The sequence below is a fragment of the Pristis pectinata genome, chromosome 7, assembly GCF_009764475.1.
Source record: "Pristis pectinata isolate sPriPec2 chromosome 7, sPriPec2.1.pri, whole genome shotgun sequence".
NCBI classification, from domain to species: domain Eukaryota; kingdom Metazoa; phylum Chordata; class Chondrichthyes; order Rhinopristiformes; family Pristidae; genus Pristis; species Pristis pectinata.
In genome coordinates this window covers 4,119,704-4,136,487 of record NC_067411.1, presented here as the reverse complement: position 1 = coordinate 4,136,487, position 16,784 = coordinate 4,119,704, and the positions used below count along the sequence as shown (strand labels likewise).

The 16,784-nt window shown below is 45.3% G+C and overlaps 1 protein-coding gene across 1 annotated transcript in view; it reads left to right on the top strand.

Annotated features, from left to right (window-relative positions):
- The first annotated feature begins 6,338 nt into the window (after nucleotides 1-6,338).
- The window catches only part of LOC127572361 (uncharacterized), a 36,269-nt gene continuing 25,823 nt past the window's right edge, over nucleotides 6,339-16,784 (top strand). The window contains exons 1-2 of the mRNA XM_052019531.1: nucleotides 6,339-6,454; nucleotides 10,081-10,470. Coding sequence (XP_051875491.1) covers nucleotides 6,394-6,454; nucleotides 10,081-10,470 — 451 coding nt within the window. The 5' untranslated portion in view covers nucleotides 6,339-6,393. The remainder of the gene's footprint in view (nucleotides 6,455-10,080; nucleotides 10,471-16,784) is intronic.

The following is a 16,784-nucleotide window of genomic DNA, read 5'->3' as shown; positions in this document are numbered from 1 at the left end:
GTGGTGGGTGCCTGGAATGGGCTGCCAGGGGTGGTGGTGGTGGAGGCAGATATGATAGAAACATTTAAGAGCTAGATGAACAGGCAGGGAATAGAGGGATATAGATCATATGCAGGCAGATTGGATTAGTTCCTGCTATACTGTTCTAGGTTCTATAAAGGGAGCAAGGGTAATCCCTGCAACTACAGGCCAGTCAGGTTAACCCTGTCAGGAAATCTTTGAGAAACGTTGTTCTGGGTCAGGATTAACAGTCGCCTAGAGAAGAGGGATTAAGGTGAGTCAGTGCAGATTTGTTAATTTGTTAACCAATTTGACAGTTTTTTTGATTGGGTAGTGTTGATGTAGGTAATGCATTCAACATGGACTTCCTGAGGACTGTTGATATGGTAACAAGCTTATCGGCAAAGTTGAAGGACATGGCAAAAAAGGGAGACAGTCGAAAAGTCGAGTTCATTGTCATCTGCACGAGTCCACGTGTGAACAGGTGCAATGGAAAAACTTACTTGCAGCAGCATCACAGGCACATAGCATCAGATAAGCAGCATTCGCAAGAAAAACAAATTACACACAATTTCACAGGAAAGAACACGATTAGAACAAAAAAAGTCCATTTTAGTGCAAAGTGGTCAAAGTGGTCATAGTGTTGCTAAACTGTAGTGATTAGGGTTGTGCTGGTTGGTTCAAGAACTGAATGGTTGAAGGGAAGTAGCTGTTCCTGAACCTGGTGGTGTGGGACTTCAGGCTTCTGGTACATCGAAACACACAAAACATATGCTTCTGGGGGCAGCCCGCAAGTGTTGCCACGCTTCCAGCACCAACATAGCATGCCCACAACTTCCTAACCCGTATGTCTTTGGAAAGTTGGAGGAATCCAGAGCACCCAGAGGAAACCCACGCAGACACGGGGAGAACATACAAACTCCTTGAACCCAGGTCGCTGGCGCCGTAATAGTGTTACGCTAACCGCTACACTATGTGATGTTATGACAGGTTAGTCTGAATGGAAGGACAGACAGGGCCAGATTAATTAACACGGTGGGACTGATGAGCTGAAGTGTGTTCATTTTAACCCCCAGACCTTTGGGTGACCCACAGACTGCACATCCGACCCCCTCCTCCACCGATTCCATGGGACAGTGTCCAAGGGACGAAAGTCTCTGCAAATGAAGACCATCAGTGATCTCCCTGGAGCTGCAGTGAGCCATATACTGTGAAATACAGCCCAGAGCAGTGAACACCCAGGAACAGGGGAGGGGATTCAGGGTGGTAGTGACCTTGGCTTCTACCAGTGGTACTGAGTGTCTAGGGCTCTGCCTGCACAAAAAACCAGATACCTCCACCAGTGATGGATCAAATCTCAGCCTCCAGATGCATTGCTCTTCACGAACTGGGGATGGGATCGAGGTTCCTGGTTTATGGGGAGGTGGGATTGGGACACAACTAAATGATATGTTGATATGACACAGCTTGTGTGTGATGTGTTATTAAACGCCGGATCCCTGTGAGTGTCCACAGCTTAACCTGGCTGACTCCAAACAAGTACTGCACAATGACTGTTCCTGTGGTCCTGTCAGGAGCTACTGGAGAGGGATCCCACACAGGATGGGATTTCTGGGAACCACCAGGAAGGATGGGATGCACAGCAGATTCTAGTCCCCAAGAGGGTTTCCTACATACCACACATTCTGCCTACACCAGCACTAAATGCAAACAGAAGTGGTGCCTGCAATGCCCTGGGCGTTGCAGTTTGACCACATCTGCACATTTGTAACATTAGACTTCACCCACACTGCGCATAAACCATTCTGCAATACCAGCTGACTTCCTCAGTGCTGGGATTTGTACTTTGGTAAATTGGAAAATTGTGTTTTTTTATCATTGTCACATGTACAGAGGTACAGTGAAAAACCTTGTCTTGCAAGCCGTCCACACAGATCATTTCATCACCTCGGTGCATTGAGGTAGTACAAGGGAAAACAATAACAGAATGCAGAATAAAGCATTACAGTTACAGAGAAAGTGCAGTGCAGGCAGACAATAAGGTGCAAGGTCATAACGAGGTAGATTGAGATCAAGAGTCCATCTTATCGTACTAGGGAACCATTCAATAATCTTATAACAGTGGGATAGAAGCTGTCCTTGAGCCTGGTGGTACGTGCTTTCAGGCTTTTGTATCTTCTGCCCAATGGAAGGGGGGGAGAAGAGAGAATGTCAGGGGTGGGAGGGGTCTTTGATTATGCTGGCTGCTTTACCGAGGCAGCGAGAGGTGTAGATGGAATCCATGGAGGGGAGGCTGGTTTCCGTGACGCGCTGAGCTGTGTCCACAACTCTCTACAGTTTCTGGCAGTCTCAAAGTCCGGGCTGAGGGATGCCACACTTTGAACATACATGTTTGAAGCTGTAATATAAATTATATCTAAAAATATACCATACAGTGAAAAAAAAGTTAAGGAAATTTTTTTACCGAAGTGAATAGTCATAGAGTCATACAGCTCAGAAACAGGCCCTTCGGCCCAACTGGTCTATGCTGACAAAGATGCCCATCTAAACTAGTCCCATTTGTCTGTGTTTTTTAAGCTATCTTTATTAGTAACATGTACATCGAAACACACAGTGAAATGCATCTTTTGCGTAGAGTGTTCTGGGGGCAGCCCACAAGTGTCGCCACGCTTCTGGCGTCAACATAGCATGCCCACAACTTCCTAACCTGTACGTCTTTGGAATGTGGAAGGGCCCATATCCCCTTAAGCTTTTTCTATCCATGTACCTGTCCATAATCCCAGATTTTCCAAAAATTTTAATCCATCTGCCATGTCGTCAGCATTCACGCAAGCTCCTTATTTCCCCATCAACTCCACCCCGCACCTCCATTTTTTTGCTACTCACCTACCCACTAGGTGCAATTTACAGCAGCCAATTAACCCACCATCTGGCACACCTTTGGGACGTGGGAGGGAACCGGAACACCAGGTGGGGAAACCCACACAGTCACAGGGAGAACGTGCAAACTCCACACAGACAGCGCCCCTGGTCGGGATCGAACCCGGGTCTCTGGTGATGGGAGGAAGCAGCTCTTCTCGCTGAGCCACTGTGCTGTTCGAAGAAGTACATCCAAGGTTTACCAGATGTTTTCTGGATTGGGGAGGTGTGTCCTGAGGAATGGGGTCTCTACTCTCAGACTAGAAGAATGAGAGGTGATCACATTGAATGCAGTGATAACAGTTGCCCAGGCTGGGGTATCTAGAGCTAGAATTCAGTCTCAACATAAGGTGTGTCTAAGGACAGAAGGGAACACAAAATGAGGTAGTGAATCTTTGCAATTCTCTACCCAAGGCTGTGGAGATTCGCCTACTGAGTATATTCGAGGCGTTGTGTTTATAAAGGTTCAGCATGGCTTCCTTGTGTTTGACACACTCTGCCTCTGCCAATAAAACCTGGAATTGTGTATGTAGACACAGGAGACAGCAGACGTTGGAATCTGGAGCAACAAACAATCTGCTGGAGGAACTCAGGTCCTGATTCACTGTCTTGACCCGAAAAGTCAACAAATCCTTTCCCTCCACAGATGCTGCTCGACCCACTGGGTTTCTCCAGCAGTCTGGAGTTGTGTTACCTGCTGTGTTCCTTCAGCACACTTTACTCTGCATTCTGTATTGTTTTACCCTGTACTACCTCAATGCACTGTGTAATGAATTGACCTGTACGATCGGTTTGCAAGACAAGTTTTCCACTGTACCTCGGTACAAGTGACAATAATAAACCAATTCCAAATTGTTTGGTGCCCTAGAACTGTGCATGCCTTATTAACCGTTTTTACAACCCGTTCTGCCACTTTCAATGATTTGTGCTCCTTACCCCAGGACCCTCTGCTCCTGCATCCACTTTAAAACAGTATCCTTCTCTCCCCACCCTCTGAGTCTTCCACTTCCCTGTCTCTTCCCCCTGCCCCACATGGTCTGCCTATCAGCCACACACTCCTCCCACATGGTCCCCGAACTCCTCCACTCCCCACCTCTGTCTATACCTCTCGCTGCCTTGGTGAAGCAGCCAACATAATCAAAGACCCCACCCACCCGGGTCATTCTCTCTTCTCCCCCCTCCCATCAGGCAGAAGATACAAAAGACCAAAAGCACGTACCACCAGGCTCAAGGACAGCTTCTATCCCTCTGTAATAAGACTATTGAACGGTTCCCTTATACGATGAGATGGACTCTGATCTCACAATCTACCTTGTGACCTTGCACCTTATTGTCTACCTGCAATACACTTCCCTGTAGCTCCGACACTTTACTCTGTTATTGTTTTTACCCTGTACTACCTCAATGCACTGTGTAATGAATTGACCTGTACGATCGGTGTGCAAGACAAGTTTTTCGCTGTACCTCGGTACAAGTGACAATAATAAACCAACACCCACTGTTCCCATCTGCCTACCACCCCTCCCTTACCTGCTTCCACTCACCAACCTCCCTACTTGTCAGATTCCGTCATCTGCAGCCCTCTGTTGCCTCCAGCTCTCACCTCCCAGCTTCTGTCGATCTCTCCACTCTTCCCTCCCCCACTCAACTGTCAATTGACCCCTCCTCACCTGGATCCACCAATCACCTGCCAGCCCTTGCCCCTCACCTCTGTATTATCTCCCCACTACTCTCAGTCCAGATGAAGGGTCTCGATCTGAATCGTCGACTGTTCATTTCCCCCCCACTGATGCTGCCTGACCCGCTGAGTTTCTCCAGCAGCTTATTTCTTTGCTCCAGATTCCAGCATCTGTGGTCTCTGGTGTCCGTGAACTTCACTCTATACTCCATCTCCTGATACTTCCTAAAAAACGCATCACCTCACATTTCTCCACATCAAGCGTTTATGTGCCGCAAACTGAACATCCCACCAGCCTTTCTACATCTATGGACAGAGTAAATGTGAGTAGGCTCTTTCCACCTAGATTACAAGAGATAAGTACGAGAGGACATGGCTTTAGGGTGAAAGGGGAAAGGTTTAGGGGGAACACTGGGGGGAACTTCTTCACTCAGAGAGTGGTGGGAGTGTGGAACGGGCTGCCATCTGACGTTGTAAATGCGGGCTCACTCATAAGTTTTAAGAATAAATTGGATAGATACATGGACGGGAGAGGTCTGGAGGGTTATGGACTGGGTGCAGGTCAATGGGACTAACGGAATAAAGTTTTGGCACAGACTAGAAGGGCTGAATGGCCTGTTTTCTGTGCTGTAGTGTTCTATGGTTCTATTTTGCTGAAAGTTATCAATGTTTTTTTGCAGTCCACAGTACTGGAAACTGTCAATCTCATTTGACCTCAGCAACAGTCTATACACCTGGAATAAAACCTCCCTGTTCTTAAACTCCAGCCCCGTTACAATGAAGGCCAAAATGCCGTTTGCCTTCTTAACCACTTGCTGAACCTGCCTGCTAACTTTTTCTCCAGTCAGAAGTTTCAAGGGGATTTGAAAGCGGATTTTCTCACTCAGAAGGTCGTTGAACCCCGGAACGTTCCTGCTGAGGGCATGGTGGAGACAGTTACTCTCAGAACATTTGAGTATTTACAGCACTTGAAACACCATGAAATAGAAGGCTATGGTCAGATTCCTGGGAAACCGCACTGTGTAATGAATTGACCTGTACAGACAGTGTGCAAGACAAGTTTTTCACTGTATCTCGGCACAAGTGACAATAATAAACCAATTCCAAGCATATTCATATTGATAGCTATTTGACAACCAAGGTGGAACGGAAGGGCCTGTTTCCGTGCTGTGTGATTGAGTTTGGCAGAGACAGACAGCCAGTATCTTTCTCCCCAGGGTCAAAATGTCTAATTAGCAGGCGAGGGGGTAAGTTCAAAGGAGATGTGGGGGGGAGGGGGGGGCAAGTTCTTTTCCCCACACACAAGAGTAGTGGGTGCCTGGAATGCACTGTCAGGGGTGGTGGTGGAGGTAGATGCGATAGAGGTGTTTAAGAGGCTCTTAGATAGGCACATGGATGTGCGGAGAATGGAGGGATGTGGACATTGTGCAGGCAGAAGGGATTAGTTTAGTTAGGCGTTTAATTACCAGTTTAATAAGGTCAGCACAACATGGTGGGCCAAAGGGCCTGTTCCTGTGCTCTATCACTCTCTATCTAACCTCCTGCAGAGTCCTCTGGATATTCCACCTTCTCGCACAAAACTCATTTCTCAACAAAAGGCCATAGTTTGTCACTCCCACTGTTAGATAATATACTCTGACCCTGTGGAGTTTGAAATGACTTGTTGCCAGCCACTAATTTCAACAGTTCCTGAGTGTTTAGGAGGAAGTGAAGAAACACTTCAAGTGACTTTTGTATTTCAGTGACAGGAAACAAACAGCAGTGGGTGAGGCGGACACCAGACTGAAGTGTTGGCGATGCTCTCTCTCCGGGTCTGTCTCTGCGCGGTCCTGCTGTCGGACTCGGTCCAGGGATACAGTAGGTGTTTTCTATTGACCCAATTACCTCCTTGTTGTCTTGCTCCTAACCGATCATTTTCCTTTCTGGTGGCGCTCCAGCTGTTTAGATGTTGGCTTACACTGGGGTCCGTCAATGGGGGGGATGTTTAGATATTGCCCATCCCAAAGTGCCCTTGACGAGGTGGGTGTGAGACTCCTTCGACCACTGTACTCCTTCTGCTGAAGGCGATCCCCAGTGCTGTTGGGAAGAGAGATCCAAGTCTTACATCCAACGAAAATTAAGGATGGACGATACGTTTCCAAGCCTGGATGAAATGCAGCTTGGAGGGGAACCTGTGGGTGGTGGTGTTCTCGTTCACCTGCTGCTCTTGGTGGGAGAGGTGGAGGGTTCGGGAGGCGCTGTTGGAACAGCCCGGGCGAGTAACTGCAGTGCATGTAGTAGACAGTGCACACTGCAGCCACTGTGCACTGGTGGGAACGGTGTGTTTAGGGGGGTGGATGGAGTGGCCTGTGTTGTCCTGCGTGGTGTCTGGAGGACCTTGAGAGTTGTTGGAGCTGCATTCACCTAGATAAGTGGACAGTGTTCCATCACACTTCTGACGTGTGCCTTGCGGATGGTGCAAAGGCCTTGGGGTGTCAGGAGGTGAGTGACTGAACCTCTGATGTTTTATAGAACATAGAACTCCACAGCACAGTACAGGCCCTTCGGCCGATGATGTTGTGCTGACATTTTATCCTGCTGTAAGATCTATCTAACCTTTCCCTCCCACATAGCCCTCCATTTCTCTATCATTCATGCGTCTATCCAAAAGACTCTTAAATGTCCCTAATGTATCTGCCCCCACAACCTCCGCCGGCAGTGCGTTCCACGCACCCACCACTCTGCAAAAAAGCTTACCCCTGACCCATCCCCCTTATACCCCTTCCTCCAATCACGTTAAAATTATGCCCCCTCGTGTTAGCCATTTTTGCCCTGGGGGAAAAGTCTCTGACTGTCCACTCGATCTATGCCCCTTATCATCCTGTGCACCTCTATCGTCACCTCTCATCCTCCTTCTCTCCAAAGAGAAAAGCCCGAGCTCACTCAACCTATCCTCAAAGAAATGCTCTCCAATCCAGGCTACATCCTAGTAAATCTCCTCTGCACCCTCTCTAAAGCTTCCACATCCTTCCTATAATGAGGCGACCAGAACTGAACACACTACTCCAAGTGTGGTCTAACCAGAGTTCTATAGAGCTGCAACAGTACCTCACAGCTCTTGAACTCAGTACCCCGACTAATGATGGTCAACACCATACGCCTTCTTAACAACCCTATCGACCTGCGCAGCAACCTTGAGGGATCTATGGACGTGAACCCTAAGATCCCTCTGTTCCTCCACACTGCCAGGAGTCCTGCCATTAACCTTATATGCTGCCTTCAAATCCGACCTTCCAAAGTGTATCACTTCAGTTTTCTGCATTGAACGCCATCTGCCACTTCTCAGCTCAGCTCTGCATCCTGTCAATGTCCTGTTGTAACCTACAGCAACCTTCTACACTATCCACAACACCACCAACCTTCGTATCATCAGCAAACTTACTAACCCACCCTTCCACATCCTCATCCAAGTCATTTATAAAAATCACAAGAGCAGGGGTCCCAGAACAGATCCCTGTGGAACACCACTTGTCACTGACGTCCAGGCAGAATATGCTCCATCTACCACCACCCTCTGTCTTCTATGGGCGAGCCAATTCTGAATCCACACAGCCAAGTTTCCCTGGATCCCATGTCTCATGACTTTCTGAATGAGCCTTCCATGAGGAACCTTATCAGACACCTTACTAAAATCACATCCACTGCTCTACCTTCATCAATGTGCTTTGACACACCCTCAAAGAATATAATCAGGCTTGTGAGGCACGATCTGCCCCTCACAAAGCCATGCTGACTGTCCCTAATCAGCCTATGCTTCTCCAAATGCCCATAAATCCTGTCTCTAAGAATCTTCTCCAGTAATTTGCCCACCATTGAAGTAAGACTCACTGGTCTGTAATTCCCAGAGTTATCCCTACTCCCTTTCTTAAACAAAGGAACAACATTTGCCACCCTCCAATCATCTGGCACTACTCCTTTGGCCAATTAGGATGTAAAGATCATCGCCAAAGGTGCAGCAACCTCTTCCCTCGCTTCCCGTAATAACCTTGGATATATCCCATCCGGCCCCGGTGATTTATCTATCCTAATGTTTTTTAGAAGTTCCAGCACATCCTCTTTCCTCACGTCGACATGCCCCAGCACATCAGCCTGTCGTACGCCGTCCTCACAAACGTCAAGGTCCCTCTCCCTGGTGAATACAGAAGCAGAGTATTCATTAAGGGCGTCCCCTACCTCTTCCGACTCCAGGCACATGTTTCCTCTTTTATCCCTGATCGGTCCTCCCCTCACTCTGGTCATCCTCCTATTCTTCACATACGTGTAGAATCCCTTGGAGTTTTCCTTGATTCTACTTGCCAAGGACTTCTCATGCCCCCTTCTCGCTCTCCTGTGTCCATTCTTAAGCTCCCTCCTGGCTACCTTGTAACTCTCCAGAGCCCTGACTGATCCATGCTTTCTAAACCTTAGGTAAGCTTCCTTCTTCCTCTTGACAAGATATCCTACGTCTCTTGTCAACCATGGTTCCTTCACTCTACCATCCTTACCCTGCCTCAATGGGACAAACCTATCTAGAGCCCCATACAAGTACTCCCTAAAACACCTCCACATTTCCACTGTGCACTTCCCCAAGAACATCTGTTCCCAATTTATGCTCCCAAGTTCCTGCCTAATAGCATCATAATTCCCCCTCCCCCAGTTAAATACTTTCCCATATCGTCTGCTCCTATCCCTCTCCAAGGCTACCGTAAAGGTCAAGGAGTTATGGTCCTCTCTGAAATGCTCTCCCACCAAGAGATCTGAAACCTGATCAGGCTCATTGCCTAGTACCAGGTCCAGAACGGCCTCTTCTCTAGTCGGCCTGTCCATGTACTGCGTCGGGCAGATCGTGGAGCTGGGGTGGGGAGTGGGGGAAGATTGTGGGGCTGGAGGGGGAAGTGGGGGCAGATTCAACTAGGGCATTCAAAGGGGAGTGTGTGGAATCTCTGAAAGGAAGGAATTCGTGGGGTTGTGAGGAGAGGGTGGGGGAGTGGGACTGGCCTGTTGTTCTTACAAGAGGGCCAGTGTGGAGTCAATGGGCAGAACGTCCTCCTCCCCTGCTGTAATCATCCTGTCACTCCGAGGGAATTGCAAAAACTCTTCTGTCGGTAACCAGTGCCCCAGAAAGTCCAACCACCGCCTCTCCTCCACACAATGAAGCAGCAACACTGTAAACACCAACAGAGCCGGCGAACAGACGGTAATTACAGACCCCAGAAGCACTGACTGGATCCCAGTCTGTAACCCACCCCCGGGTATCAGTTGTTGTACATATAACCCCCGAACCCTTCCCATGTCAGACCCCAGCCTGTAACCCACTCCCCTGTGTTGATGTATAACCCAGGCCCACCGACAGCTGATGATACAACTGTGACTCCACCCCAGGGCCGGGTCCAGTGCGGTTCTGAAACTCCGTGTCTGTTCCCCAGATCTTCTGATGCTCTCTCTCCCTCTCTCTCTTTCTGCAGACTATTCGTTCAATGGTTGGTCCATGTCTGGTGCTGATGAGGTATCTGCCGTGGAAGGGGCCTCCGCTGTGTTACCCTGCACTTTCACCCACACACCCTCCGACCTCGCCATCAACGGCTCCGTGATCTGGTTCAGAAAGAAGAGGGAATCAGATGCTGATAAACCGGTGTTTAACTGCACGTATCCCAATTCCGGCCCCTCCCGGTGCGATGGAGCGACTCAGGAGGCCGGAGGAGGTCGGTTCAGATTGGTGGGAAACCTCAGGCAGAGGGATGCCTCGATAATGGTGGAGCGCCTGAGCCGGGAGGACGGTGGTCGGTATCGCTGCCGGGTGGAGCTCAATGTTGGAAAGTTTGAAACTCGAGTTCTAACGGCCCTGTCTGTGAGAGGTGAGGGACAATGCCCATGCGTTGAGCTGTAAAGGTGCAATGGGTCCCAAATTTTCTCCCGTGAAAATATATTTTATTCGTAATTTACAAGTAATTAGGTGACATGCCGAAACTTCCCTTCACACAGTGATCAACACTTCAAATGGTAAAGTTGGTAAATTGGTTTATTATTGTCACACGTACCGAGGTACAGTGAAAAACTTTGTTTTGCATGCCGTCCATACAGATCATTTTATCACATCAGTGCATTGAGGTAGTACAAGGGAAAAGAATGCAAACCATAGAACCATACAGCATAAAACAAGCCCTTCGGCCCACCATGTTGTGCTGTCCATCAAACCACCCTCACTATCTAACCCTTTCCTCCCACATATCCCTCTATCTCACATTCCTCCTTGTGCAGAATAAAGTGCTACAGTTACAGAGAAAGTGCAGTGCAGGCAGACAATAAGGTGCAAGGTCATAACGAGGTGGATTGTGAGGTCAAGAGTCCATTTTATCGTACTAGGGAATCGTTGTCACGAACCAGCAACAAAAGAAACACACTGAGCATGATTCAGTGTTAAAAACTATTTTATTAATCACTACTTGTGATAATACATAAAATAAAAGGAAAAATGTTAGTATGTTAGAATTCAAAAATGTTAAACTTTGAACGTTAACCCCAAAACTAAACTCTTCATGTGTGTGTGACAAAGTCCAAAACTCCCAGTTCAGGAATGGTTCTTAAAGTTCAGTTCTGCAAGCCATAAGGTGAAACATGAGCAAGGGCTTCTTCAACAACCACTGTTGTCTGAAGATAAGACGTAGATGTAGAGAACATAGAGAGAGTAAATACGAAATCCAAATGTTCCACGATGGAACCCAAACGACACTCCAGTGTTTACTCGGTAGTGACTTCCTCACCCCGAAAAGCATCCGAATCGTGGTCGTCCACACACAAATACCTGTTTCCTTCTACAGGTCAGCAACAAAGTGAACTTCACCGGATTACTTCCAACTTCCATACATGGATTTCAGTGGCAGACACAGTTATTGTTTCTCATCCATCGATAGAGAAAACTAGCAGGCTGGTGTCTCTCTCCCTTCTCTCTCTCTCTCCTTCTTCTGACTTCTTCAACAACGTCATTACGTCCTTTATCTTCTCTTGACGTAAGCACGCCCCACACACACATACACACACACTCTCTATCTTAAAGGGACTTTCACTGAGTCCGTAACACCTCCCACCTAAAAAAAAATTTTTCCCAAGAAAAATTTAACCACACATACAGTTAGAAATGTTAATAATTATCATGCTACACAACTACAGACTATCAGATTAATACAGATACATGTTTCCCATTTAACATCGGGAAAGACAATCAGCAATCACATTATCTTTGCCTTTAATATGAGTTATCATGAGATCAAACTCTTGCAAAATTAAACTCCAGTTTAACAGCCTTCTGTTCTTGTTTTTGACTCGGCTCAGAAACACCAATGGGTTATGATCTGTATATACAGTCAATGGTTTCTGAGCGGTGCAAACATATACACTGAAATGTTGCAAGGCTAAAACAAGCGACAGTAATTCCTTCTCTATGGTGGAATAATTCTTTTGATGCTCATTAAATTTCTTTGAAAAGTAAGCTACAGGATGGTCAATATCATCAAGGTCACCCTTCTGCAACAACACAGCTCCTGCAGCTTCATCACTGGCATCTACTGCTAACGAAAATGGCCTTTCAAAGTGAGGTGTTTTGAGCACAGGATGGTAGCATAAAATGGCTTTCAGCTTCTCAAATGCTTCTTGACAAGAATCTGTCCAAACAAACTTTACTCCCTTCTTCAGAAGATTAGTTAGGGGAAGAGCAATATCAGCAAAATTTTTACAAAATTTTCGGTAATATCCAACCATTCCCAAAAATCCTCTAACAGTCCTCGTACCTGTGGGAATAGGGAACTCAGATATTGCTTGAACTTTTGCCTGAACAGGAGCTTGCTTGCCTTGACCTACAACATAACCAAGATACATCACAGTGGCATGGCCAAATTCACTTTTAGCCAAGTTAACTGTAAGGTTAGCCTTGGAAAGTCTTTCAAACAACCTTTCTAACGCAGAGATGTGATCTTCCCAAGTATCATTCCCAGTCACTAAGTCGTCAATGTAGGCATCTGTATGTTTTAACCCATGAATCACCGAATTAATCATTCTTTGAAATGTTGCCAGAGCATTTTTCATTCCAAATGGTAAAACATTGTATTCATACAATCCAGAAGGGGTTACAAAGGCAGAAATCTCCCTTCCTCTATCTGTTAATGGAACACACCAGTACCCTTTTAATAGGTCAATCTTTGTAAGAAATTTTGCCTTTCCCACTCTGTCTATGCAATCATCCACCCTAGGAATAGGGTAAGCATCTGACTTTGTTACAGCATTCACTTTCCTGTAATCTGTGCAAAATCTAACAGTTCCATCAGGTTTAGGTACAATAACACAGGGCGAACTCCAATTTGAAGTAGAATGTCTAATAATATCATTTTCCAACATGTATTTTATCTCCTGATCAACAAGTTTACTTTTTTCCACATTCATTCGATATGGGTGCTGTTTGATTGGTTTTGCATCCCCAACATCAACATCATGGGTAATTATCAATGTTCTGTTTGGAACATCTGGGAACAGATTTTTAAATTTTAAAATTAATTCTCTCATCTGTTGTTTTTGTGAAACTTGTAAATGGTCCAACTTCGTTTCAAGGTTCTCCAGGATATTTTGGTTTTTTAGTTTTGATGGAACAATATTTGGTCTAAATTGGCCTTCCTCAACATCAACATCAGGCATTCTAGAAACAACCTTTACATCATCCACCAAGGTCACAACTGAATCCCTCTCATAATAAGGTTTTAGCATATTTACATGACAGAGTTGTGTTTTCTTGCGTCTATCTGGTGTTTTGATTATATATGTTAGATCAGTCACTCGAGATTCAATAACATAGGGTCCAGAAAAACGAGATTGCAAGGGATTATTTTGGCTAGGGAAAAATACCAACACCTTTTGCCCCACTGCGAATGTCCTAGGCCGAGCACGTCTATCAAAATATGTCTTCATTCTTATCTGGCTGGTTTTCAAATTCTCTCTCGCTAGCTGGCAGATTCTCTCCAACTGAGTTTTAAATTTTTGGACATAGTCCAACAGACTCAAGTGCACTTCTTCATTAACCCATTGCTCTCTCAACAACTCCAAAGGTCCTCTCACCCTATGTCCAAATACAAGCTCAGACGGACTAAATCCTATTGACTCCTGGATTGAATCTCTAACGGCAAACAAAAGTAAATGGATACCTTCGTCCCAATCCTTTGTGTTTTCAAAGCAATAAGTCTTCAGCATATTTTTGAGAGTAGAATGAAATCTCTCCAGAGCTCCTTGAGATTCTGGGTGATATGCAGATGCTACAATTTGCTTTGCTCCCAGCTCATAGACTAGTTGTTGAAAAAAATTTGACATAAAATTACTACCTTGATTAGATTGAATTTCTTTTGGCAAACCAAACAAGGTAAAAAATTTTAAAAGAGCCTTTGACACCGTCTTGGCCTTAATATTTCTAAGGGGTATTGCTTCTGGAAATCTAGAAGTGGCACACATGATGGTTAACAAATACTGATTTCCAGTCTTAGACTTTGGTAAGGGGCCAACACAGTCCACAATCACCTTCGAAAAGGCTCACCAAAAGCAGGAATTGGTTTCAAAGGAGCCACAGGGGGTTTTTGATTTGGTTTACCTACCATCTGACATGTGTGACAGGTTTGACAAAACATCACCACATCTTTTCTCAAACCAGGCCAATAGAATTGTTTCAAGATCTTCCCTACAGTTTTATTCACCCCAAAATGACCACCCAAAGGCATACTATGGGCCAGGTTTAAAATTTCATCCCTATAAACTTTTGGAACAACAACCTGATGAATAACTTCCCATTCCTCATTAACGGGGACATGAGGAGGTCTCCATTTCCTCATTAACACTCCATTTTTAACATAATATCCAATTGGCACTTTTTCAATCTCCTCACATGAGAGAGCTTTTTCTTTCAATTCTGTCAACTCAGGGTCCTTTGTCTGTTCCACCATAAAATCCTTCCTCGACAAAGACAAATCTTTAAATTCAGGCTCACTATAAGGATGTTGATCCTCCAGTGAAGACAGAAAAGTCTCAGATAAGGCATCATAATTTTCTTCCTGTTTAGGACTGTCACAGGGAACTACATCAGGCTGCACCGGACTGTCTGTCTTGGCTAATTCTTTAGCTCTAGCTCGAGTCACCGCACATGATGGGTAAACATCTGAATCATTCTCAGACTCATCAATCCTTGGTTTGGTCGTTAACCGTACCACAGGATCACTTTCTCCATCTGCAAGGTCATTCCCCAATAACAAAGCAACTCCTTCCACTGGCAACCTAGGTCTTATCCCTATCTCGACTGGTCCTTCTACGAACTTTGACTTTAAAATCACCCTGTGTAAAGGGACAGATATGGTGTCATCTGTAACGCCTCGCACTAGATTTACCTCACCAGTGTCAGTTTCTTCACCAAAATTTAAGACACTGTCCAGCAAGAGAGATTGACTAGCCCCAGTATCTCTAAGAATTTTCACTGGCACCTGGGGTGACTCATCATTCAGTGAAACAAAACCCTCTGATACATAAGAACGGAATTCCTTTCTCACCTCCTCCAACTTTTCAGCTTTTACCTCTTGCAAGGACTGATCTTTAACAGCATCTCCTAAACCTTTTTGATTTTTAATTGCCTGAAAGCAAGCATTGGGCACAGCTTCCTTCCTTTTCTTCAAAAGGGCACAATTAGATATCACATGGCCAGGTTTCCTACAGTAATAACAAGTACGCTCAACAGGTTTCTCCAGCACGGGCTTCTTTTCATCCTTTCCTTTTTGATTACCTCCCAATTTAATCTCCGGTTTACCTGGATTGTCCCTGTAACTCTTTTGAAAGGTTTTAGGTTGTCCCCATTTGGAGTTATGGGTTAAAGCATAATCATCTGCCAACCTAGCAGTTTCTTGTAAAGTTTCCACCTCCTTTTCATTTAAATATGTTGTTAATTCAGCTGGAACACATCTTTTAAAGTCTTCCACTAATATCAACTCTTTCAATTTATCAAAATCCCCATCTACATTTTTATCCATGTACCATTGTTCAAAACATATTCTCTTTCTATTGGCAAATTCCATGTAAGTCTGATCTGCAGATTTCCTCAAGTCTCTGAATTTTTGTCTATAAGCTTCAGGTACCAATTCATAGGCCTTCAATATAGCTTGTTTTACCTTGGTATAATCAGCTGCATCCTCAGCAGACAAAGCAGAATAAGCTTTTTGAGCTTTACCTTTAATCACACTCTGTACCATAAGAGCCCATCCTTTCCTTGGCCAGTTTGAACTCACAGCAAAATGTTGGAAATACTGATCAACCTGATCTTCTTCAAAAGGAGGGACTAATCGAACCTCCCTGCTGGCTGAAAAACCATCATCAGAATCAGATTCCGAACTCTTACGCTTCATTTTTAACTCATGCTGCCTCTCTTTCTCCTCGCTATCCAGCTCCATCCTCCTCAATTCCATCTGCTTCATTGCTAGATCAGCCTCTATCTTCATCTGAGTTATCTCTCGTTCAGCCTCTAATTTCTTTTGTTCGGCTTCTATCTTTAACTGGGTTTGCTCTCGTTCAGCCTCTAATCTCTTTTGCTCTCGTTCAGCTTCTAATTTATTTTGCTCTCGTTCAGCCTCTATCTTTGCCAGCTGCACCTGTGCCTCAGAAATTGCTATTTCGCTGCCAGGAAACTGTTTTAACACTTCCTTCTCAAACACCTTCTTTTCCACATAATGGCCAGCTATCGGTCTCTGAATATCTGCCTTTCTCATAGACTGCTTTACTTCTGTAAGGTTTAACCTTGTAGCAATCTTTATCAGATCATCCTTTTTCGCCACCTCCAATCCCTTTTGGGTTGGTGACTCCAAAAATGCCTTAATATCCATTGCTGCTGGTTTCCACACACACAAGCCAATTAAAAAGAATTTATCAGACCTCCCTCAAAAATCTTTGGCTTGAATCCCGAACAAATCTCGTCAATCTGGGGAACGATCCCAGACGACACTCGTTAATCTTTGGATTGGATCCCGGACGAACCCCCAATTTTGTCACAAACCAGCAACAAAAGAAACACACTGAGCATGATTCAGTGTTAAAAACTATTTTATTAATCACTACTTATGATAATACGTAAAATAAAAGTAAAAATGTTAGTATGTTAGAATTC